The 26,810-nt window shown below is 46.6% G+C and overlaps 1 protein-coding gene across 3 annotated transcripts in view; it reads right to left on the reverse strand.

Annotated features, from left to right (window-relative positions):
* Positions 1 to 26,810, reverse strand: part of LOC144934600 (semaphorin-5A-like) — a 159,066-nt gene that overhangs the window by 85,864 nt on the left and 46,392 nt on the right. For all 3 annotated transcript variants that reach the window (XM_078860589.1, XM_078860587.1, XM_078860588.1), the window contains 3 exons: positions 17,501 to 17,811; positions 3,890 to 3,989; positions 1,575 to 1,620 (listed from right to left, as the gene is read on the reverse strand). In XM_078860589.1, the coding sequence (XP_078716715.1) occupies positions 1,575 to 1,620; positions 3,890 to 3,989; positions 17,501 to 17,702 (348 nt within the window). In that variant the 5' untranslated portion in view covers positions 17,703 to 17,811. The remainder of the gene's footprint in view (positions 1 to 1,574; positions 1,621 to 3,889; positions 3,990 to 17,500; positions 17,812 to 26,810) is intronic.

Genomic DNA, 26,810 nt, shown 5'->3' on the forward strand with positions numbered 1-26,810 from the left:
GAGTGCTGAGATGCACTCAGACTTTTTTTTTTATTTTTTGGGTTGCGGTGTTCCATAAAGAGTACTCTTTAAAAAAAATTAAAACTGTTGAACCGGCAAAGCCCTATCAGCACTGCTTGAGAGCGTGACCGTGTTTTGAGAGAACCATTCCGACCGTGCGCTCTCACAGGGCTCGCTATCGCAGAGCGCGGCGTCTTCTGCCCGGCATCGTCGGCACCCGCCGGCCAGCGGGCAAACGATACGTTTAACCCACCGACCTCCCAGAGTGCCGTCGTCTGTGTTGTGTTTTGCGTGTGTCTTTTTTTTACATTTCAAAAGTCAAAGTGTCTCCCTGCTCAAACGAAACCGAGGACTGGTGCTCATCTCCACCGGTGGCCTTGAACATTATCGTCATCCTAGATTTGAAGCTTTCGTGACTGCAAGGATTCATACTCTTAGTTCTTTCGGTAAAGTCACGTAGGTAGAAAATGAAATTAAAATTAATAAAAAAAATTAAAAAATCACGACTTGATGTGATGCAGCAAATCTGGCTGTGACGGTCCCAACTGATGACGGAGACTTGTGTTGCCTCCGAAACGTCGTGATTTTTATTTTATTTTTTATTAATTTTAATTTCATTCTTTACCTACGTGACTTTACCGAAAGAACTAAGAGTTTTATCGTCATCATCAGTTACGGTCGGTGTGCTCATGGACGAAGGCCTCAAAACCATCCTGAACAAGTGGTGGACATTCCACATTTTGCTCTAACAGGGACCAGACTATGAAGAGAAAAACCACTGATTGAATTTCCCGCGAAATTATACTTGTTCTATTAATTCCACGATCGGGATTTGATTCAAGTGCTGTAAGCACAGCGATAGGAGGCCAGCTGCTTTAACAGAAATTTACTTGTTATGTTACACTGATTGTCCTTTCTCTCTGCTCTAAAAGATGGGCCATTGCCTGAAGAACTTAGCCCATTTCTGTTTTATGGCAGCGTTAACAGCAGTGGTGCTGAAGCGTGTTCACTCCACGCATTTACATTCCACAGCACACTATAAAAGTAGAATGCAATTGTGCAATAGTAATATACGAACATAAGCTGTTGTTAAATGGTTGCACAGGAGTCCGTTGATGTAGCCATTGGAATTCAATACACGCGAGAGCCTATTTCCATGGGCCTTACGATTAATATATTATTATTGTGCATGTTTACCCAGAAAAACCTCACCGAGTCTCAAGACTCTTTTCAGGAGGGTCCTGCCAAGTTGCCACGGTAGGGGATCAATGCTGCTGCTGTGTGTGATCCCAATTGAGGATTTTGCGGGGGGCTCTTTTCCGCGTTGGTATGTTTGACCAATATTGTATGTTCCATTGTATGTTGTATGCTTTGGGGGGGGAACCCAGAAAACCTGGAGAAAACCCACGTAGAACAGGGGGAGAACATACAAACTTCACGCAGACAGACGCCTGAGTCGGGAATCCAACCCAGGCTCCTTCTGACTGTGAGGCACAAGTGTTGCCACTGCGCGACACTGCCGCCGGAATTGTTTTCGATGGAAATCAATGAAATGCAAAGCAGCCGCCACTCACCTGGATGAGGCTGAGATTAGACATGCTGAGCCGGAACAGGTAGTTCCTGCGGACAATGACACACACACACAATAGGGAATTAGGATAAGGTAATAACAATGCGATGGACTGACAGTGTCCCAGGCCTTTTCCAAACAGGGTTGAGGAATTTCAACCGTTCTCTGATAACGGAGTAGGGCTACGTGGGGGTGGTAACAATAATGGTGGGGGTGGTAATACTAATGGTGGGGGTGGTAATGATAATGGGGAAGCCGGAATATGTACTATAGAGGCAATGAAAATGTTGGCAATGGTTGTGGTAATTGTGGTTGATGGTGGTGGTGGAGATCGTGGCTGTAGCAATGGCAGTGGTGGTACCAGAGCAGTTGGTTCTGCTACCACTACTATGACTGCAGTGAGCTATATTGATGGTACCGATGGTGTCAATGGGGCTCAGTCAACCTTTGCTGGGGATTGAACTTGAGATTATTTTCCACACGGAGCCCTGCTGTTGCCCAACTAAACCAAGCTACATCTGGAATTATTTGATTAATTCCTCCACCAATGCTGAGGACTTGGTCTACCAGACACTGACTGTTTCGTCTCTACCACGCTGTGTTCAACCACCACACTGCAGGTCACAACAACTCACCCACCTACTCACCCACCCACTCACCCACCCACTCACCCATTTAACCACTCACCCACCCACACACCCACCCACTAACCCACTAACTCGCCCACTCACCCACTCACTCACACACCCACTGACTCACTAACTCACCCACTCACCACACTGCAGGTCACATAAACTCACTGACCCACTCACTCACCCACTCACTCACTGCCCCACTCACTCACCCACTCACTCACCCATCCACTCACCCACCCACTCACCCATCCCCTCACCCACCCACTCACCCATCCACTCACCCACCCACTCACCCATCCACTCACCCACCCACTCACCCATCCACTCACCCATCCACTCACCCACCCACTCACCCATCCACTCACCCATCCACTCACCCACCCATTCACCCACCCACTCACCCACCCACTCACCCATCCACTCACCCACCCACTCACCCATCCACTCACCCACCCACTCACCCATCCACTCACCCACCCACTCACCCACCCACTCACCCACCCACTCACCCACCCACTCACCCATCCACTCACCCACCCACTCACTCACCCACTCACTCACCCATCCACTCACCCATCCACTCACCCATCCACTCACCCACCCACTCACCCATCCACTCACCCACCCACTCACTCACCCACTCACTCACCCATCCACTCACCCATCCACTCACCCATCCACTCACCCATCCACTCACCCACTCACTCACCCATCCACTCACCCCTCCACTCACCCATCCACTCACCCACCCACTCACCCATCCACTCACCCACCCACTCACTCACCCACTCACTCACCCATCCACTCACCCATCCACTCACCCATCCACTCACCCACTCACTCACCCATCCACTCACCCCTCCACTCACCCACCCACTCACCCACCCACTCACCCACCCACTCACTCACCCACCCACTCACCCACCCACTCACCCACCCACTCACCCACCCACTCACCCATCCACTCACCCACCCACTCACCCACCCACTCACCCACCCACTCACTCACCCACCCACTCACCCACCCACTCACCCATCCACTCACCCATCCACTCACCCACCCACTCACCCATCCACTCACCCACCCACTCACCCATCCACTCACCCACCCACTCACCCACCCACTCACCCACCCACTCACCCACCCACTCACCCATCCACTCACCCACCCACTCACTCACCCACTCACTCACCCATCCACTCACCCATCCACTCACCCATCCACTCACCCACCCACTCACCCATCCACTCACCCACCCACTCACTCACCCACTCACTCACCCATCCACTCACCCATCCACTCACCCATCCACTCACCCATCCACTCACCCACTCACTCACCCATCCACTCACCCCTCCACTCACCCATCCACTCACCCCTCCACTCACCCATCCACTCACCCCTCCACTCACCCCTCCACTCACCCATCCACTCACCCCTCCACTCACCCCTCCACTCACCCATCCACTCACCCCTCCACTCACCACACTGTGGGTCACAACACTTCTCTTTCTGCTTATTCCCTCGCACTGCACAACTTTGGAATTCCCTCCCGTCGTCAATGTTCCCCAAGCTCTTACAACAACAATACAAATAACGTTGCTCAATTCAAGCAACGTGCTTAATCGCATCTATTTGCTGTTTGTTGCCGGTCGTTCCCCGTTTGCTGGGGGCCTTGCTCACCTGGCTCCAACGATCAGCTGACCCCGGCTGGGATCAAAGGCGATCTGTGAGAAATTGACCGCTCCCGAGAAGGTGAAGTTATGGAGCCACGGGGAGATGTCTGCATCGAGCGGCAGGGCAGGGGAGAGAGCGAGGAAGTTTCATGAGCGTGTGCTCGCCCTGCATTCCAGTGACACGTGTTGTGACCAGCTCGTGCATTGACCGCGTTCCGCTGTCTCTTTTCGACATTACCGCGAATCCAGTGAGACGTTGATCAGCTGCTGTGCACGTACCGCAGTGCAATGCGTCTGTTCACTGAGTCAACTAAGTTAAGTACCGATTTAAAGCTTTCGTGACTGCAGGGATCCATCTTCTTGGTTCTTTCGGTAAAGTCATGTAGAAGGGAAATAATAAAATAATAAAAATAAAACATAATAACATAATTCTCACCAGACATTTTTATTTTATTATGTTTTATTTTTATTATTTTATTATTTCCCTTCTACGTGACTTTATCGAAAGAATCAAGAAGATAACTTAAGTACATTAATGCATTTATTAATGTAGCTGCAATGGACGTTATCAGTTCTCTAAAGACACAATGCATCGAATACGTTTTGATAAGACTAACTACGACTACATATCAAAAATGTTACAACAGTAGTGAGGAATCACACGTATAGTAGTACTTTCAACATTTTAAAGGTAGAGAATTGTTTTAAAATTCAATTCCAATTCTGCTATAAGCAATGCGTCAGGAGACGTAAATTAGCGTCCGTAAATTATCACGGCCCGTACCACCACCTCCACCACGTGTCAGGCAATACTCATGAGGTCCTACGCCATAGAACAACTTCCAAAATAATTCAGTCCGACGCTTTATTCATGCTCGGGCGCACATGTCGAATGCTCAGCAAAGAGTGTTTGTCACATGTCATTAAAACGAATGTGTATTTTTTATTGTTAAACTTCGAGCTGGAATACGTCACATTGTTTTGAAACCCCACAGATATCGGAATCTGAATGTTTGTAAATACTGCAGGAGAAATCCGAGGATCAATCAAGCTCTTTTTTTTACAGATGTCCAGTAGGGCAACGGGGTAAGAACGTTACAGCAACAAACAACACAAAAACATGATAGCAGTGTAAAGTAAAAGAACGGCAAAAAAAATCCCGCAAAACACAAGAAAACTACAACGAAACCATCCACATCCTACCAGGCAACGTAATGGGAGCCGGCGGTGGGACTCTGTGCAGTTTATTGGTGACTGTAAAGAAACCATAAACTCACATTACTTAAACACACAAAAACAAACCTGTTATAACCACAGGATTCTGAAACCGGGATTAGAACGCAGGTTCTCAGCCACTTCAAATTCCATAGTACTCTCAACTGGAGCACATGGCATTGTTTGTGTCTGTGTTGAACGATTATAAGTCCTAAGGACACATCGCGTGTGTGGGTGTATATGTGCGTGCGTGCGTGTAAAGAAATATGCGAAGCTTTTATTGGCTCGTATGTAAATGGATTCAATGTGGGTATGCCATCCATCTTTTTTTTTACAGCTGGTGCATATAGCAATCGCATACAATTACTTCAGCCATGCCGTTCACTGTAGTGCCCTGCACATTTTTAACCAAAATCCCAAACAGGTGGCAGTTCAATTTGGAATGGCGCAAGCCCATTGAGATTCATTGTCACCATTGATTTGATCTACGTCATAGCAGGCCACCAGCCACCCACCTCGCCTTGATTACTGCCGAGAAAAGTACCCCTTGCCCGGACCAGTCACTAGGCCTCAAGGGACACAGAGAAAGGAATGGGAGAGTGGACACAGCTCAGCACCCAACGTTGTGTTTCATAATGGTGTCAGATGGCGGTGTTTAAGTCCCATAATGGCCCATTAAAGTCCACCCAATGGTCCGTCAGTTGGGCCCATCAGTCATATGGATCATTGAGGGCCTCAAGCAGCCACTGATTCACCCAATGGCACAAGCTGAGGCAGCTCAGCTTAGGAGGAGGACATAGAGCTGAGCTTAAAATTTTCTCAGGTTTTAGATCTGAAACTGACAACAGCAGTAATAGCAAGGCCACCGTGTTAGCCAGGATGTTCTGTGATAGAGTGTTTGACTCACAATCGGAAGGGTGTGATTTCATGTTTTTGGTTTGGAAGTCAACTTGGGTCATTTATCCCGTCTAGGGTGGCTAAAATGAGTACTCTTTTGCAGGGAAGTTAACTGTGGCCATCCTTGGAACCTCATTTGCCAGTAAAAATATGATAATTGGTTGTTTACCCTTCTATCTGGCCAACCCATGTGAGACTAGGCTCTTAGGAAAGCTGTCTCGGGTGTGGACCAATCAACTTCAAGGACAGTGCATACATTATCAGAGTTATGTTTTTTGTTTGCATTATGACTGCAGGTATTGTGGTCTATGTAAACATGACTCCTTGTAAAAAAGGTGTCAGTTTTGTTGCCAGATAGAAGGGTAAAAAAACAATTATTATGTGGCCATCCTGTGAAGTTGCAGACCCCCACCATGAACATGTGGATTGAGCGTAACTGTCTCAGGGCCACCAATGGAAATAAGATCCTTCCCGCGGTACATTTATGCATGAGGACACTTTGAATTTTTTGCAGCATGCAGGATTTTTCTCTTGGCCCTCTGAAGATTGTCTTAGTTTGGCTGTAAGAGCCCCGAGGTTTTCTCAGTAGAGCTTGAGAATTTTTAATATACAGACATAAAGAACCATGCATCTGCCCATCCACTTGAATTAAAATTGTATCGCCCTCCGCACCAATGTTTTCTTGCAGCATTTGTTCATGCATGCAAACTCTGGGTCAGTTTTGACTTTTGGAGTCTCATCAGTCGAGCCGGACACGTTAAACAAATCCTGCCGGTTATCCTGGTATTGTCAGCAAGGCTTATCGATCTACACAAGGGGGCTCGTTCAGTGCAAAATCAGTAAAATTGTGATGGATTATTGGTAATAAAAACAAGACTCTGTCTTTGAAAACAGTACAAACTAACATAACACTTGTCCAAAATGTCTGTAAGGTTGATGGTCTAAATTATTATGATGCTATTTTATGTACAGAGTATTGCCTATTTATTATTTCCCTTAATTCTCCGTGATGGTGAACAATGTAATCTTTTAATGAATCATTCGTGTAAAATCACATGTTCTGAACTGCCAGGCTGTCTAAATTATATAGCTGTAAATTGATTTCTCAGGAGATATGACAACATAACATAATACATAAATAAACAAGCAAGGGACTGTTTTACCAGTGAAACCTAAAATAATATTTTGGTCCATAAATTTTGGAGACTTTATTAGCTGCGATATGGAACAAATATTTATAGTCGTGAGGATTTACAGTTCAAGTTCATCAGACTGATAAATTCATTAACTGCAGTCGCGCACGCAGACTCTACAGATACGCGCGGTGGCCAAAACGAGCGAATTCCTACCGGGGAAAAACTAAAAGTGACTGATGGTGTGGTCACTGTTGCATCCTGCCTCAAAATACACGCGCTATTTGTTTCAAAAACCATAATTGCAACCACACAGTTAAAGTAAACCCACACCTTGTTCCCCCTCACACCCCCCCCACCCCCCCAAAATAAATTCCAATGTGTTTTAATTTTTGGAAACCACACCCAAGCAGTCACTCTGAAATCCACATTAGATTTTTTTTTTGGCGTAAAAAACATTTGCACAGCTGTACAGTAAGAGCAACACATCTGCCAGTTTACATAAGGCCCTTTTTCCCATAAACAATTAAAATATAAATGTATGTATATACATATTGCATTCAATATCCGAGTATGAAAATGAACAAATATACACATGTGCACAATAACAACGCAAAGCTGCCAAACTCTCATGGTTTGTACGCGCCACTTGCAAGCAAAGGTCACCGGTTCGATTCCAACTCTTGGCGGGGCCGTTGAAACAATGTCGAGGTTTCTTAAACCTCCCTCACCTTCCGTCCACTGAGCAATATAAGCATGGTGGGGTAAGGTGTGAGTACACCCACCCCCTTCCAAGACGTCTGGCCAGTGTAGGATAGGTGAAATATACCTCTAGAAGGCCCATAATGTCCCATTAAAGTTCACCCAGTGGCCCGTCAGTTGACCCATAAGTCATATGGATCATTTAGGGCCACTGTTGGAGATGCCTTTCTTCAACGGTGTTGGAGGCCCTTCCTACAACAGTGGCACGACAGAGCAATTGCAGGGCTGCATCTGTACCTTTACCCATGAATGCAACATGAACGCCACTTAGTAAAGCTGTGGGCAGATTCATGCCAAGGTTTGTGAATTCCACCACCAGCCTGCACACATTGAGTCACCGTGAAAGAGGCAAAAGGTATGTTTGGGAAACATTAAATGAAGACCATACACAAGAGAGAGGGCCATGACTATGGCTTTTGGGAATTCACTAATGCCCGCATGGGTCTTGTCAACGGATGTCAGGAGCAGGGATGAGTTCGGGTTAATCACGGACGTGAGTCATGTGGACAAAATAGGGGCTTGGAATGTGAGACAATGGAGAGAAATGCGATGCCCAAAGAAACACGTAACACCAAGCAGCTATCTCGGCTCAACATCTTTTGCTGTACACATTCAAGGTGAGAGTAGTTTCCAACATTGCGAATGTATATAATATACAATTGTGGTGAGAGCAGTGGCACAGTGGTTTAATGCACAGCAAAATGAGCCCTGCCACGCGGTTTTTGAGTCCTGGTCGCAGTACCAGTGGTGAGTGATATCAGTGGTGGCGTGTGGAGGTGCACGTAACGTGCTATCAAACGCGCTCTGTAATCCGTGTGGTCAAGGAATCACACTGCCCTTGGCCTCCGTCGTGAGCTGACCGCATGTGCTTCACCAGGCCGCTCGTGAAGCTCACTCACCGCACCTCTGTTGTAGCGCGCTCAGCTACGTGCGGTGCGAAAGAAGTTCAACAAACATACGAACAGCACTAACCTCGAAATGAATATATACAACGTTCCCCACCATGCAAGAGAAGAAGAAAAAGGAGGCCAAGGAGGAAAGCACTCTCACGAAATCTGCCATGGAAAGTTCACGTCAAACTCAAAAGTGTTTCCCCACTCAAATAAATGTGGGATGGCGATCATCTCTATTTGTGACGCTCAGCCAGCGGTGGAAATACTCCATTCCTATTCGGGAAGAGAGATATTGACCCTGGAATGATGATAAACTCGGTCAACCCTCGAAATACCCAACTACGAATTTCCCCATGACTGGCAATTTAACTCACAACCTTGCCTACAAATATGGTGAATGTTATTCATTTTGGGTTCATATGCGACCTCGTCTTTGTTAATGTGACTGGCTGCACACATTCTCCATGCGGCACGGAGAGTCTGACAACAAAAGGAGATGGTTTCAAAATCAATGGCCGGAGTTTTTTTGTTCAAGGAGACCAAGATGACCGTTTTTTGTGGATCCTTAAGTGAGTTGCAATTTTTGAAAGTGAAGATCGATAAAAAAAAATAAGTATCCGTTGGAAGTGACAACCAAGGGAGAAAAAAAGTGAAGAATGCAGAATAAGTGGGAAAATGCTGTTAGAAAACATTAAATGCCGAAGCTATGCGTTTTGGGAAACCAGAACGTAAAAAAATCGAGAGGAAAGCGATGACTTGTGAGAGTTCACAATTACAAAGAAAAGCTTAGAAACGTATCATCAGTATCTTAAATCGGACAGTATTTGTCTCATGAACAGGCTGGCACCTGCGATAAGAATGGGGAATTTCCACCACTGGCTCAGGTTTTGCCAATCGACACCACAACCATCCTATGCTCGGTGGAGAGTAGAAACACTGACTTTTTAAAAAGTTAAAATCTAAGTGACCCCAATCGTGTAAAGGCCGCTCTTAATAACTATCGGCTCTGCTAACTTATTTTTCTCCTCACATTATGCTGCGCCAAAATGCCCAATTCGCTTCTTACGTTCGCCAGAAGCAGCCGGCGAAATGCAACGTGTATTTAAGCATCGGATCAAACACATAGCATGTCCCACGTCCGCGCGATCACACAAATCGGTGAACACAGGATTGAATAGTTTTGCGTCACGCAATACCGTGTGGGTCGAGCGCGGCGCCGCAACTCACGTCAACGGGGCAAAAGGGCTGCTCGCTGGCGAGATTCCCCGCCCGGTCCCGTGCACCTCAGCGGTGAGCCCTCAAGTGACGCACCTGACTAACGCAGCCTCAGATGCCACATTTCTTCGGGGCTCGCTGCTCCGCGGCGTGGGGTTAATCACCCGAGGCGTCGGGTTTTGTTTTGCACGAGCAAGCGGCGTGCCGTGCTCGTGCGGATGGATTCGCCATGGGGTTACGCCTTCACCGTTTCTCGCGTTGCGTGTCCCAGAGCAGCGGAGGCAAGGCTAGCGTTGCAGTAAATTAGAGAGCTCCCACTAAACCATGGCGGGAGAAACAACTAAACATCCTTCACTGCCGACAGGATAAATTGGGCAGTGCGCGCGCACACACACACACAAACACGCACACGCACACACGCGCGCGCACACACACACACACACACGCGCGCGTGCGGCGTATTCACAAGACAGAGACACCAACGCGGAGGCCGTTGTCGGTGCGAGTGCTGTTGGCGAGCACCTATTAAGGGCGGCACGGAGGCACGGGAGGCCCAGGGTGGCCAGCTCCAGGCACGCCCGGCCGCCTTTGCCTGCTCCACAGTGACGCTGTCAAGATACTGGGCCAGGTGATTATTTTAGGCTAAGACGACCTAGAGGAATCCCAGGCAAAGTTCAAATGTGGAAATGGAAACCGGTGCTGTGTTTTTGCCGGGAAATGAACTCGGGATATTGGCATCGCGGTCGGTGTCTTAGCAAAGCGCTCTCCAAATACATCAACACGCGCATGACATTTATTACAATGATTCGGGAGGTAAAGCAAATATTTACCAATCATAGTTAAAGACATAATCATCTGGGCAGTGGAGCAATATCTATCGTTGTTCTCTACCTCCCGAACCATCACAAACCAGCACTGACCAGCGTGGAGAAGTATGGTCAAATCACCGCCACGTCCTCCACGGCGTGGGGAGGCCATTGTCCAGCAGTCGATTGACAAAGGCGCCGTGCATGAGCCGAGCATTTCCCCATTCCAGAATCACCTAACTGGATGCTGCCAGATGAACGCAGACTTTCCGCAAATAGCCCTCGACCATCAATAGAAATGAGCACAGTCCCGTGTTCATGTGAGCGTGGACACTGCCAGCGAAATGACCTTGAACATTGCCGACAATAATAGAACAGCAACACATCTCATTGTGGAATACCCCATATACAAACCCATAAGGCTTTTGTTTGAATTCCTAAAGGATGTAGCGTCCACACACCTACACAATGTACGATATGCAGTTGTGCATATGGGGGAGAAATATTTATCTGACTTCTCATGGTTAAGCACTGGGATTGTTTAATGGGTGTCAGTCAAGCTAAGCGAAGTCACACCAAATATGTTTCATAGTCGTTTAATGTTCATGTGGTCATCGTTGACCTGACTTCAAGACTTAAATTCACTCAAACACACATGATTACCAGGTTTCATCCGATATAGGAAAGGCAGATTTGAACCCAGAATCTCTGCTATGTTGGCTCAGGGCATAGCAACGTTTTACGAAAATCACCCAGCTTGAGTTAGGTTCATAAAATGCTGCTCGTTCGGGCAACACTAAATGATGAGGTCCTGCCTCGCGTGGCTAGGAGAGGACAGACGGTGCAATAGGTCTAGATTTTACCTTTTCTGGCAATAAAACAGGAGTTGTGTTAAGATGTTCAATCAAGTTACTGCCTTAACCACACATGGTATTGGCGGTGAACATGGATGCAAACACGCTCCGATAATGTGGGCATTGTCTTTGAAACTGATTGGCCAACACCAGAGACGGCCTTCATCTTCTTGGTTCTTTCGGTAAAGTCACGTAGAAGGGACATAATAAAATAATAAAAATAAAACATAATAAAATAATTCTCACGACGTTTCGGCCACAACGCAAGCAGCCGTCCTCAGCCGTCTTCAGGTGAAGACCAGGTCTGTCGGGGAGACAGCGTCAGACGCTGTCTCCCCGACAGACCTGGTCTTCACCTGAGGACGGCTGTTTGCGTTGTGGCCGAAACGTCGTGAGAATTATTTTATTATGTTTAATTTTTATTATTTTATTACTTTCCTTCTACGTGACTTTACCGAAAGAACCAAGAAAATGAATCCCTGCAGTCACGAAAGCTTTAAATCGAAACAGAGACGGCCTTCTTTGGAGCCCAGTCTCACCAGGCTCAGACCAGAGAACAACGCCAAAGACGAACAGTGCAAAGGCAATGCCACTAGCAGAGCATTTATAGCTTGGGTAAGCAGCTATTTCATGGGACCTGTTTTGCCAGTATGAAAGTATTATCAGAGCGTTTGTGTTTGCATGTTCACCACAGATACCGTGTGTGGTTAATACAGGAACTTAATTCCTGGTGTTAGAACATCTTAACACGACTCCTGTTTAATTGCCAGAAAGGGTAAAACCTTTTTTTTTAATACTTTAATACTGCCAAAAAAATATCCCACGATGGAGCAAGTAGCTCTCAGGGCTCCAAGCACCCATCGATGGTGAAACGCTGTTGCCACTTTGATATTCCCGAACCCTAACCCCCTTGTCGAAGAACCCACTCATAGTTTTGTTAAAACACTGCTAAAGAGCATGTAATGTTCTTGTAATGACAGCACAAAAAGTTTAATGAAAAAAATCAAGTAAAAAAGCTGTTTCCCCGAAATATCGAGATTACCATGCATTAGTCCAAAATGTTACTGTACTTACTCCTAATCTCTCTCAGCTCTGCCTGCTTGCGCGTTTCAAATTCAAAACGTGACCGTTTTGTCAAAGCCCGAAAACGCCTTTGCTCCAGCGCATCACGCTGTCACACGATTAAATGAATTTTCTCCCCTCCCACCCACGCCCCCCCCCCCACGTCCTGTCCCCCCCCCCCTCTGTTTTTGAGGTGGGGGAGGGGTGCTTGGAGGCTTCGCCAGATCGTATTTAACTCCTTCCAAGCCGGGTCAACGGGGTCGAACGCCTTCCTGGGCCGCACAGTCATTGCGCCGATGCAATTTGGCTCACCGTTTCATCGCCGCCGCTCCTAATGCGGCGTTTAAACGTCGCGGGCACGTCGGCGCTTCCGCCCGCCGGGTGTGGGAACGGCGATGACGGCAGCGGCGGCGGCGGAGAGAGACCTTTAGTGGCGAAGCGGTCTGCCGGAATCGCGTGCCAGACACGTCGCTCTCGATTCAGAGCCTCCCGTCCAACAGATTCACATCGACGCATCTCGCACGAGGGTCTGGACTTTTTTTTGTCGCTGTTTTCGTCAAATGAGTAAGCGTCCCTTGCCACCTTGGTTGCGTACAAGAGTGATGGCTGCAGGCTGGCCCAAAGCTATTAGTTGCCATGACGTGTCTTGTTTCCTTTGTAAGTGAGAGCCGGTGACATCGGAAGAAGCCGGGGGGCCTGGCCCTTTTCAGTGTCAAAGTCACCGTCTAATGAGCGCGTCCGGTGATTTCACCACCTCGCCTCGCAATTTTCCCCAAAATTGATCACATTTACACGAACACACAGAGTCACGGAGTCACCGTGTCGTCTCCCGGCTCCAGTGGTTACGTGGGTGCAGCCGTGGGCCCTTGCTGAGTGAGCGGCAGTCTCTCCGCAGGACAAACTCATATGGTCATCTCACAGGACGGTGCTCATCATAGCACGGACATATTGTCTGACCCGCCCATGCTGGACATCTGCAGCTCATCGGATTCCTCCAGTCGAAATAAAGATTGTGATAAATAAAAAATACATGTCGCCTAACTTTTGATATCACTTTGCCATGGCTTTATTGAACTTGCACTCTAGTTTGCTACATTACGTGCCTTTTCCCCGAGTCTCCCTTGAGTAAGAGACTTTTGGTTTCAGTTTATTCTCCCACGTGGATTATAAAGGTAATCCATCTGCCTGACTGTGCCTCGAGGAATAATGGACTGATTAATTCCCTGCTCAGGATTTCAACTCACTCTTGTGAGTCAAGTGCTTAATCACGGCACCACCATCCCAGATTTATGAAGCCATCTCATTACTTCCCGATTCATCCAGGGGCAGCCAGTTCTGTACGTATGTTGAACGTCTTTCGCACCGTACGTAGCCACCCGTGGCAATCGGAGGTGCGGGGGGGGGAAGGAATACGGAAATTGAAACAATGTGAAAGTGTCTTCTTGGTTCTTCCGGTAAAGTCACATAGAAGGGAAATAATAAAATAATAAAAATAAAACATAATAAAATAATTCTCACGACGTTTCGGCCACAACGCAAGCAGCCTTCCTCAGGTGAAGAACAGGTCTGTCGGGGAGACAGCGTCCGAATGACAGCCCTGTTCTTCACCTGAGGACGGCTGCTTGCGTTGTGGCCGAAACGTCGTGAGAATTTTATTTTGTTTTATTTTTATTATTTTATTATTTCCCTTCTATGTGACTTTACCGAAAGAACCAAAAAGATGAATCCCTGCAGTCACGAAAGCTTTAAATCGAAATGTGAAAGTTTCTTAAACAACCCGCCCCCAGACTCTGCCTGAGTATAAACGGGTTCACCACTGCAATTCAATTGCCAGGAGGCTTGTGGTGGGGTAAAGTGTTGAGCACTGTCATCGTTTCCAAGACGTCCGGCAAGCATGAAAGAGTAGGCCAAGTCACCCTCGAGGAGGGCTCTCGCGAACTCCCGCTAACGGAGGTCATTCCGCCGGCAGTGGACTGAGCAATGGAATTTCAGGGCTGCTGCCTTTGCCCAAAGTTTACCTCCTGCTCCATTGCGAATGCCATTATATTAAAAAAATAACAATTCAAAACATGTTTTGAACGAATAAAAACCCCACGTATCTATCTATATTTCCCGCTGAACAATCATGAGGCTCTTACCGAGCCTTGATTCCTGGTCACAAGCGTATTGCCTTGATTCCTGGTCACAAGCGTATCGCCTTCCCAGACGTATTGACTCGGCTGCACTGGGTAAGGAAAACAATCGGGTTGTGAGGGCTGCATTAGCCGCTGAGATGCGGGGAGGAGCTCGGCTTCGGCTGTGTTGCCACTGCCAAATGCATTTCATCAGGATGCAGGAGTGCGTTTCTCACTCGCGCCAGTATGAGGGGCATTAACTTAACGACACAGTGTGTGAGTGTGTGGGGATTGTTCACCAATCTCACACGGGACTTGCTACCAACGCAGGTTGTCTCGTGTGACCTTGGTCTCACGTGACCTTGGTGACCTTGGTCTTTTATTTCTATTATTATTTCTATAATTTTTATTATATGTTTTATTATTTATTTACTTTTTACCTACGTGACTTTACCGAAAAAAAACTAAGAGTATGAGACCTTGGTCTCGCGTGACCTTGGTCTCGCGTGACCTTGGTCTCACGTGACCTCTTGGTGATCTCTTGGTGACCTCTTGGTGACCTCTTGATTTTTCACCATCTATCCACGCAGGTTGTCATCCCGTCAGCCGGCGTGGGCTGCTCGAGTGAACGGCGTCTTGCGTGACCCCCCCCCCCCCCGACAAGCCTCTTAAGCCCTTTCTCTCTCTCGCTCGCTCTCTCTCCCACTTTCACGACGATTTTCAGCTGAAGCAGCTTCAAGATAGAAGATAGCCAAGTGAGCTTCTGAACACCTGCTACTCACAATGCAAAGGGACATAAAGGACCTTTTTTCACAATAAATCATTCACAGCCACACAGCCTCCCCAGCATCCACTCTCAGCAAAAGCTACAACAGAATACGGATTGTGAAGGAGACAAAAGGTCTCTCCTCTCTCTCTCTCTCTCCAGACACAGCAACTCCCTAGCACTGGCTCCCTCCTTTCTCACGTCCAGCATCCAAACACGCCCCCTCCCTCCCTCCCTCCCGTCCAACTCGCTAATGCGGCAGACCCTCTTACCGATCCTCAAGACAGCATAAATTCCACCACATTTTCGCAGCAAAACAGTTCGCGCTGATCCAAACGAACAATGCCGCTAGAAAGAGCCGCTCTCCAAGTTCGCAAATTGGCACCGGAGCAGATTTATACCTGCCGCTTTCAAAAGAGCCGCTTTTGTTCTGCTTGTTCGCACAGAGAGAATGCCCGTTTGGATGTTGGAAGCCCGCTCGCCTGCCGCCGCTGCCGTGTTCGTATTTCACCGTGAAGCAATTTCAATGTTAACGTCTGAAGAGCCACCCGTCCGAAGGCTTCATAGCGAGCAATGCACAATGAGTGGCGTTTGGAGTCTGCGCCGAGCAATGGACGACATCTCCAAGGTTGCCTCGATCTAAAACGAGCAATTGAGTATCCGGTCGCAATGCATTAACACCGGCGCTGGAATTACCAAGTTAGCCAGGCGTGATACTGGCCCCAGAAGTCATTATCGATCAGGCTGAAATCATCAACTGACTCCAACTGAAAACCTGATTTAATAGCAAATGGCTGAAAGCCGGATTCAATCCCAGGGTGCGAGAGAGTCGGAGTGAAATTGTCTCCGTGTTAAAATTAGCCTCAGGCGGCTCAAACGGCATCACCAGCCCTGGGTCAGAGAGGAACGTTTCACATCCCAACGGAGGCACCGATCTACGGGAGAGGCGCCGTTAATTTCACATGGAGCGGCACTTGATTTTTTGTTTTTAGAAACTTTGACAAAATGATGGGCCGAGTCAAACACCATCCGAGCGATCAACTGCCCTTCCAGTTGATCGCTCGGATGCATGAGCAACCAGCCTCACCGACTTTGTCCCTTCTTCTTCTTGTCACGAGCCTCCTGCTCGCGACGTTCGGCAGATTACTAATCAGGTTGTTCTCATCCGTGGGAGGTAACTGAATGCCCATTAAAAATCGAACATCTTCCAGAAATAGAATATCCATGACCACGCAGCACGAGGGTCGCATCACTGCCACGCCGGTGTTCGTGGCTGCGCTCTCCGATGTGATGTCGGGTTTGCGTGGCGTGCTGCTCAGCAAGACTTCCGATATTTCCCTCTTCATTACGAACCGTAACTCTGCTTGGCAGGGCTGGCTACAGACGGTGCAGAAGAAATTCAACATACACACGTACGCATTACATCCAGACAATAGATCAGAGCTGCGCTACCAAATTATCCCAACCTATCTTGAGTGTTGCTTGTGACACCTTCATCAGGTGAACGTGGCTGTGAATGCCGTGACTGTAAAGTCGACCGTGTGCAATAACCCTCACGATGGGAAGTTAACTTGGGTAGCAGGAGAAATTCCGCACCACACGGGGGATATTTAACAGGTCACGCGTATCACTTATTACACACAAAGTGCTCGCCACAAGTGAACCACGATACCTCGCCGATCCCGTCAAGGAGCATAAACCGTCACGAGAACTCCGGTCATCCCCACAGCGGCTTTTGGCCTGGCCATCAAGCAAAGGCGCTCTTCCGATATTAGGAAGCCACTGAAACTATGCACCTTCAAATCATCTCGATAAAAAAAAAAACAACTCATTTCTGAAGAACGTCGTTTTGCGTTTGCGCCCGCTGCACCAGGCAGCCACGGCCGTGGTCCCTCCCTCACCTGCCAGGCCGGAGCGAGGGTGCTCCTTGCGAGCGCATTGCTCCGAGTCCTGCGGTCCGGCCCTACCCAGCGCGGCCAGGGCCACCAGGCACACGGCGAGCCTCGCCAACAGGGAGGCCACGGCCGCTGCATGCGCGAGCGACGGCGGTGGCGGCAGGGGCGGCCGGTAGTGGCCCAGGTGGTGCGGCCGGGATGGCGGCATGGTGCCCGGAGCGGTGGACCGGCTGGCGCGGGAGGGGGGGCGCTGCAGGGTGTGTTGGGGGCTGCGGCAGCGGCAGTCACCCAGACGGCCGCATTGTAGACAACGGGAGCTGCAGAAATGCACAGAAAGACAAGCCCTGTGAATTGTAGATTCATCGGCAAAGGAACGGTCGAGTTTGTTTCATTTATTTGACCGGGACATCTCAATCGGGGTACGAGTCAAAAAGTCAGAGTGCGACGGGAGCGGCAGTCAACTTCAAAAGCAGTCCTGTGCCGACGATGGAAGTTCCACATTTTCATGGCAGGCGCGAGCATATCCACATGTTGACCACTGTTAACTGCTTTTTAAGTATTTCTAAATGAATTTATCCTGCGAGGTTTGATGTGCTGAGTCAACTCCAGCATGGTTGTGAACTTGCAAATGCCCCACCGAGACTCGAAGGCTCTAACCACGGCGCAACCGGGCTGTGAGTGTGTGCCAAGTCGCCTTCCCATTTGCAGAATGGATGTTGGTGAATGCAAAGTCGGAGTTGCACTGCACACATTGCTATGAATATCGCAGGACAAAAAAAAAGCTGCTGACAAGGCAGCTTCAAATTTGATTCCGCGATAATGAGCTAGCATGCCGATACTGCTTACATTCATCATCACGGATAGAGTATTAAATTTCCAATCAATTACGAGCTCTAGTTATTCATAGGACATGCACATTGTTCACTTTGGTATGTCCTTTACAACCTCAATTTCGATGGGAATTGGGTCCCATATTTATTTGTGGCAATAAATCTGCAATCTCCCCTTTGCAATTACGTACAGTATAACGTTGAATACTATTTCCAAATGTTAGCAGGCATTGAATCAAATCTACATTATAAACTAAAGGTATGCCCCTAAGGTATCGTAGTGAAATGATGAGTAAGAGTCACAAGGTGGCGAAATGTTAACTACCTCGCCTGGTATACAGGAGGTCGTGGGTTTGATCCCGACCCTGATGCCTGCTGCTGTATATTTATAGTTTGCGTGTTCTTCCCGTGGTCGTGTACATTTTTCTCTGAGTCCTCCACTTTTCCCTCCACATTCGAATCATGCGTTTAGAGTATTTGGCTGCTAGACATTTCCACGTGATAAGCCACTCCGTTGAGCTTTCATTTGTGGCCAGGTCGCTGCTTAAATGGAGCTACATAGCTCAGTGGGCCTTTACCTGGTAAAGTAAAAAATAGTAACAACAACAAAAAATGGTCACAAGAAAAGGGAGGCTAAACAAGCTGTACAATGAAAAAGGAACTTGTGATCAATGGGGGAACTTGTGCCGTGTGGAGGATGCCAGGCCACCGAGGCAGCCATTGCAGTGGCACCCAGAGGTCAGTGACCGATGGAAGATCTGAAGTGAGATGGTGGGAAACTGTAAGAGCAGGTCCTGGAGGCTGGGTGTTACTCGTGCAACAGCTGAGGTCTGGCCGAGGAAATGAAGCCATGCTGTGATGGCATTAACAGCATTGGTTCTGATTATAATCAGAGCCAATGCTGTTCATAATTATTTATTGATGATAACAAATTATAATATAAAGGCCTCGATTCAGAAAAAAGAAAACTTCATTGAGGCTCAATACTTTTTGAGGAGGGTCCTGCATTTGTATACAAATTGGTAATAGTTTTATCCACCATAGAAAATAATAATACAAATAAAACAAGTTAACCCAGATCCAGAATTTGAACTTGCAAACGTCTATCTCGCAAACAGAAAGTCGTGAGTTCAAATCCTGCTGGGGGGTTGACTCAACTCATCATCCCCCTGGGGATCAATAAAAAAATTACCACTTTGTGGGAAAGTCAACAGTGGGTGTGCTATGGAGAGACTCACCCCCACATTAGGAATGTGGGATTTAAATCACTGGCTCAGGGCTATAAGCAGGAGATGAGCATTGCCTCAATGCAGTAAAAAAAAAATTCAGACGTAATACTACGATACATGCCAGGGGCATTGCACCACAATTTCCATATTCTCACAATGTCCTCAAGTTTTCGTCACGATCTCTACGACGTATAGTCAATGCTAATACCGTGTTAATAAACCTCCTGCTCCCTTTCACTTGCTTTACCGGATTGACCTCCACTAATTTCGGAGCACAGCGTGTGCTTATGCTGTTAGTGGCTGACAGCATTTAGAAAATCACAATAATGGCACCAGTCAAAATTAAGTGAAATTCCACAGGAGCTCTGCCCCTCCCCCCAGACTTCCCTTGCATTGGTAATTGTATCATGTCTCTGTGTGCACAATCGTGGTTTTGACATAACTGGCGTCATATGCCACCGCCCCAAGCTTGTTGCTTCATCATCACTGAGAAATACAGATGGACGGCGCTTCCTCTTGTTCTCGACTCAAAGTCAGGGGGTTCGTGAGTTCAAATCCTGGTCAGGCGGGCAAAAATCATCACCGCATTGTGTGTAGACAACATCCACTTTGTAGGGGAAGTCATCCAATGGAGACATTAGTCCCCGCATCAGAATGTTGAATTTCCACCAATGGCTGTCGGTTCCAGCAAGTTTTTTTTTTTTAAAGCTCTTCATCTTCTCGTTTTGAAGATAAAAAAACAAAACGTAAAAAAGAATTATCACATCGAGTACATACCCTTCACACTAAATTAGAAGCTCAAAAGAATTCGAACGCGGGCATTTAGCAGCAACGATGTAAGTCTCACAAAACCCTACACTCAGCTGCTCGCCGGCTTAACGTGCGCGCATTTCAAGCGAATCACTTTATAAAGTTCACACGGCCCGGGTAACAACAACGAAAAAGAGAGAACAAAAAAATCTGCTGCCCCTTGCATTTTTCACACCAAGAAGCGGATGATTTTTTTTGGTTCCAACTCCCACACCACTCCCCCCTCCCCACCCCTCTCATCCCCACCGCCTGCGAAAGGGAAGAAAAAAAATTAACCCGTAAAAACAAAGTTTTTCACTATAAATCTTTTATATGTGTGGCGGCTAGAGTCCTCTCGTCCTCTGGCTTGAGATGGCTGCCACCTATGGGTCAGATGATTGCCTGCCACCATTAAGCAATTGGTAATTAAATATAAATGTTTTGTCCTAAAAAGTGTAAAATTTTGGGAAAAAAAATTCACGAAAATAAATTGTCACGCACAACGAGTCTGTGTGCAAAATGTCAGCTCGATTGGATCACGGGAAGTGGGTTAAAAAACGATCGAAAGATTTGCACGGTCGTAAGCGCGCAAGCAAGCAAGCGCGCAAGCAAGCAAGTGAACTTAATATAAAGGATTTAAAAACCCCAAAACCCGACGGGGTTTGTCGTCGTTTACGTGGTGGCCGTGCGGAGCTGGGGCAGAGCCGTGCCGAGATTTGACGACCACGTTGCGAGCGGCCCCACTTGAAGCTCACGTCAGAAATTGCCGAGCGAGTGAGAGCTGTCAAACCCCAGATTGACGACGATGACGATGATGACGACGATGATTGACGATGATTGACGATGATGACGATGATGTTGCGTGCATTCTATCGCTGCGTCAAAGACATCTGCAGCCCCCAAAATTGGAATGGTCAAAATCATGCCGTTTTACTTCTACATATATGTGTGGCCATAATTTAAGATGTAAAACCCATGTATCTGTAGCACTGCTCGTTTCTTCGTGAGATTTCTTTTTCATTGTTATCAAAAAATTATGCCTTGTGCTGTACAGTAAGAGGGATGCTGTACAGTCTGTTTTCTAGCGCGCTACGATTTGATCAGTCTTATCTTGGCAAAACGGTGACACCTTCGTGAAACGAATGCCCTTTGTGGATGTTGGTACTGTTGGAAATCCACATCCAATATATTTGACCGACTTCTGGGATACAAAAAAATACATGCCAAACTCAAATTCATGGGCTTTTTTGTGTTTGTGTATGTATGTGTGTGTGCACAAACTAACTGGGCTGAGACCAACAACTCCCTCCATGTAAGTGTCCTATTTAACATAGGGATGGCAAGATACCTGTTATCAAACTCAAGCGCTGATAAGTCTTCTCACGTGACACAGCGTGAGCCCAAACAGCCACCTGGCCCTTTATACATTACACATTTCTTCGAAACTACCCCCACAGAGTTTGCTGAAAAAATGTGTATTTGTCAAACGGTGGGTCAGATAAACTCCGTATCGTTAACTCCAGTTGCTATTCATACGGAGCCATTCGTAATGGCCGAATTTACAAGCTGGACTACAAACTCCAATAACCGTTGCGCCTATTGTTTTATGAGCTATTGAGAGACGCGGCGCTTGATTGATGGCCCTATCTCTGACAGTTTTAAATAATGGTTTTTCATTTGGATGTTCATAAAGTCAACTCGTGCTCTCATATATTGCGGTACTTATTGGTGCAATAACCCTTTTAAGACCGTCGTTATGAAGACCAACCCGATTTTATTACGGGGGGGGGACGATATTAAGTGAGATATTGAACATGATGAATATAGAGAGCATGACGATCACACTCGGTGACTTTTGATATCAATTTTAAGGTGTGCAATTTTAGGCCTGCATGAGAGAAGGTTGGGCAACTTAAGGCTTCCCCCCATCTCATGCAGGAGGATGGGTGTCTAAAATACGAATTGGAAATTGGTTTTTAAAGCTCATGAATTCTAAAACTCAGAGAGCGAGCAGAGCTCCCATCCGCCTCTCAATTTGATTAAATGTATCAAGTGGTCAGTCATGTTCCTACAACAATGTAGCTGTAGGACAATGGACGGAAGAAAAGCAGTTGAACACGTGGCAGGCCTTCGCGACCAATATCATCCATAATAGAGTTTTTTTTGGGTTAGACCACGTAAATATATAAATGTGTCGTTAAACCCTCCACCACCCTTACTAGTTGGCTGTGTCGGGTGGTGGCGGGTTTTAACGACACATTTATATATTTACGCGATCTAACCCAAAAAACCTCTATTATGGAAGGAAAACTTTTGAATGTTTGCAATATCATCATCACGATTCGTTGTTTCCACTTTCCTCTGTCTTCTGCCAATAGACTCAAGTAGTGCACATTTTTCTGCAAACAATAAGCACATTTACCTGCTACGTGTGTGTTTTTCTTCAAGCGCGCTGCACTTGTAACATTTCAAATTCTCCTTTTTGCTCAAAAGGAACACGAGGTGGTCCTCACGTTTGGTGGTGAACGTGGGCCATTCCTACAAATTTTACAATCTTATGACAGGGACCAGTCGATTACAGGGCGACCACTGATGGCACTGTCACTAAAGACGAACTCGCTGTATGAGTGACTGTGGAATGATGATCGTCGATGCCCTCCCAGATTTGGCCTCTAAAACGTGAGTGAAGCACTCACTGCCACCTACAACTATTATCTCATGCGCTATCAGACTCTCATCTTATCACGTCGAGGACCCTTAATCACTCGTTCAACAGAGAACCCCTAAACATCACCGAGGCTTGTTCTTAATCTCGTCCAATACCGAACTCTCAAGTCTCCTGATTGAAAAATAAAATACAAATGTACATCATCCAATACAGAACCCTGTTTTCATCCGATAACAGAACCCTCGCCTCCCCCATTCATCATCGACGTCATCAGCCACCAACGTGCAAGCCACGGCTGGAGGCCTCGTCCGGCTGCCCCCTTCCCGTCCCACGGCCTCGTGGTAGAACGTCCGCCGCTTTCGGTAAAGTCACGTGGTAGGGAAATAATAAAATAATAAAAATAAAACATTATAAAATAATTCTCACGACGTCTCGGCCACAACGCAAGCAGCCGTCCTCAGGTGAAGAACAGGTCTGTCGGGAAGACAGCGTCCGACACGAGGCATCCGTTTACAAGCGAAGGTTAAAGCGGCTGTCGCAGCATTAATAAGAATAGGACATGAATTCTGAGTCAAAATCCCATCTTTGAAAGGAACCTCCAACTAAATTACAAAACAATAACATTAATTGGTAATAAATAACTGCGCTCAGCACAATATATCTTGCCAAGCAATATTTTTAAACGTCATCTCATCCGGTTAAGCAAAGAACTGTACATCGAAGCGAAATTAATTACATTACTCGAGATTTATGTTTGCCATCTTGTGTGTTTATGGCATTTGTAGACTTTTGATAAATACCCAAAGATGGCTGGTAAGGAAGAGGGCTTTGAAGTGCCACGTCAACTTCACCGCCCATATCAATTTGGCTGGGGGCCCATTAATTCTGGCTGACCGCGCCGCGCCGTGTGAAAGTATCTCTGGCAGTGAGTCGCAGGTTAATCCTTCACGCCGCGCCAACTCAGCACTTCTGACAGATCCGTTCCAACTTCCTTGACCTTTTATTGTTTTAAATCATGACTGAGTGAAAGTGAGCGCGCGTCACACATTGGCAAGAAGCCCTCGGTCTTCAAGTCGGTCCGGTCCACGTGACTCCCTGCTCAGTCGAGCGCTAAGTTGGCACTCAGCTCGGTTGGCAGCGTTGCACAGGATTGTGAAAATTCCACATTGCCATGCCAGGGGCCAGTCTGTCCGTAGAGCAATGCCCATTGTCAGCTTCACATAGCGATTATTCATTTTCTATCAACCCCAGAGAAATGGTGTGCTGATTGCAACCATAGACTGGGTTTTGAATGCGCGACCTTCCGATTGTGATGTATGTGTTCTGTAAACATTGCCAGCAGGCCAGATTAGCAATAACAGTGCGGGGTGTGGCGCTCTGATGTGTTCTGTTATCCTTCATGATGTCTGATTGTGAGTTATGATGGACATTTTTCTGAACAGCCCACGGTATAACGCAGGAACACATCGGGAAGCTATACAGATGCAGCATAAACACAAACAACGTACGCATCAGTACACCGTGAGGTGGTTGGTGGCACGCGGTTCCTCAAACAAATGCCCACCGCTGTCATCCAACGGCATGAGGGGTTCCACGTGACTTACATGACAGTGGTTTGTTTCATAATGCAGCACGGTGACTTTGGGAAAGTTACGTCGCGTAAATGCATTTGGCCGCACATCAAAGGCTAGCGCACATTCAGACAGACACTTCGTGCTTCGTGGAAATTGATATCGAGGCGGTATTGGCCCATGCCAAAATGTACAATTTTGATCTTCTCCCAGTAATTGTAGAACCTACATATTTTATAACGCTAACCACTTTTTTTCTTTGAAGTAAAAATGTGCAACATCTCTCGGTAAGAGGCAGGTGGCACGTGGGTTTTGAGAAATGAAAGCAATGCCTTGCTCCATTCACAAGTGGGCACGTTTCGATTTAAAGCTTTCGTGACTGCAGGGATTCATCTTCTTGGTTCTTTCGGTAAAGTCACGTAGAAGGGAAATATTAAAATAATAAAAATAAAATATTATAAAATTCTCACGACGTTGCGGCCACAACGCAAGCAGCCGTCCTCAGGTGAAGAACAGGGCTGTCATTCAGACGCTGTCTTTCTGACAGCCCTGTTCTTCACCTGAGGATGGCTGCTTGCGTTGTGGCCGAAACGTCGTGAGAATTGTATTTTATTATGTTATATTTTTATTATTTTATTATTCCCCTTCTACGTGACTTTACTGAAAAAACCAAGAAGAAGTGGGCACGTGTCTCATAGGGAAATGGACGAGATCACTCCAACACGGCAAAACTAGAACAAAAAGTGGTTGTTTGAGAAATACACTTTTACATTTCTTCATCGGTAGGAACCCAATAAGTTTCGAGTTGTATTGCAGAATATTGATAGCCTACTTAAAAACTACGATGGGATAGTAATGAAAGAGTTTCTCCACATAAAACAAACCCTTTTTGAGCCCATCAACCTCGTGTCCTTTTGCGACTAATATAATTGATCATCACTCATGCAATCAAGCCACCTCTGGACGAGTTTCAACCTTTGAAATCTCATCAGCAGAGTAAGGTTCGTCGAACAAATACTGCTGAGGTTGCTAGACTGCTGAGGTTGCTAGACGTTATTGAAGGCTCACTGACTAATTTTTGTTTTAAGTGGGGAGATAGACCGCTGTTTATTCCTTTGTGGAGTTACTTATTTTATTGTGATGCATACTTCTACGCATTGGATTGATGCATCACGTGAAGTCTGTGAGAGGTGGCATCAGATTGGAGAAAACCTTCAGCCGTGAGTGGATTGGCCGTGATGAATGTTCCAGAACAGCGAATAATGAGTTTTCGGAAGAGTAGAGTGGTCAGCTTGTGTGTCCAAGGTGTTTGAGGTGTAAGAAATTCATGTTTTGTCGCAGAGGTCAGACAACTGTGGCTGCTGGAATAAAACACATTTTATTTTCCACCTTATTTATGCTGCTTTAAAGGGAAGAAAAAAGCGTTCCACTCAAGACGCTTTATGAAATTGCCGTTGAAATCTAAGGAAAATAAAAGTCAGATCAAAGTCTCTCTCTGTTCACAAGAGCAATGGTGCATAAATTATATTTGTTGTCAGCCCTGAGCTATTGATGAAAATTCTATATTTCTATGGTGGGGTCCAGTTTATTCATAGGATGACCATTGTGGATTTCTCACAATGCAATATCCATTGTATCCACGCCGACAGACTGAGTTGAACCCTGACCAAGATTTGAACTCGCTGTTGCCTTTAATTGTGAGTTGAACGCTCTAACAATAGCTTCAGTTGGCCAGAGATACTATGTATGTATACAATTAACATGCATCAACATACATGAAAGCTTATTTGCAAAGATAGAATGTTGCACAAAATACAGATGAATTTCAGTACCTGCCCAATATTGTTTGTAAGACACGTTAAAGGTTACTCATAATTGTAAACATATTATTCGCTAAATAAATGTTGCATAAATTCCAATCACACAATGCCAAAGCGCCTTGGAAAAAACATTTAAATTTGGTAAACTACGGTGACAGATTGGATGAATGAGTCCAACACAATTTTAGAATTTGCTATCTATATTCTGCAGGGTTCGGTCAGTGTCAGATATCCGTCACTCAAAGGAATGTGCGCGGATTACCGCAAATAGCAAAACGAAAAACAAATTGACCTGCCAGATATTGCTCATGATTCCGTAAACAAACGGAAGGTTTTTAATGAGACAGAACATGCACAAAATCACCAGTGTGCATCCCTTCGCTGACATCTATTTCACCAATTTGCCAAA

Source organism: Lampetra fluviatilis, chromosome 10, assembly GCF_964198595.1.
Source record: "Lampetra fluviatilis chromosome 10, kcLamFluv1.1, whole genome shotgun sequence".
NCBI classification, from domain to species: Eukaryota; Metazoa; Chordata; class Hyperoartia; order Petromyzontiformes; family Petromyzontidae; genus Lampetra; species Lampetra fluviatilis.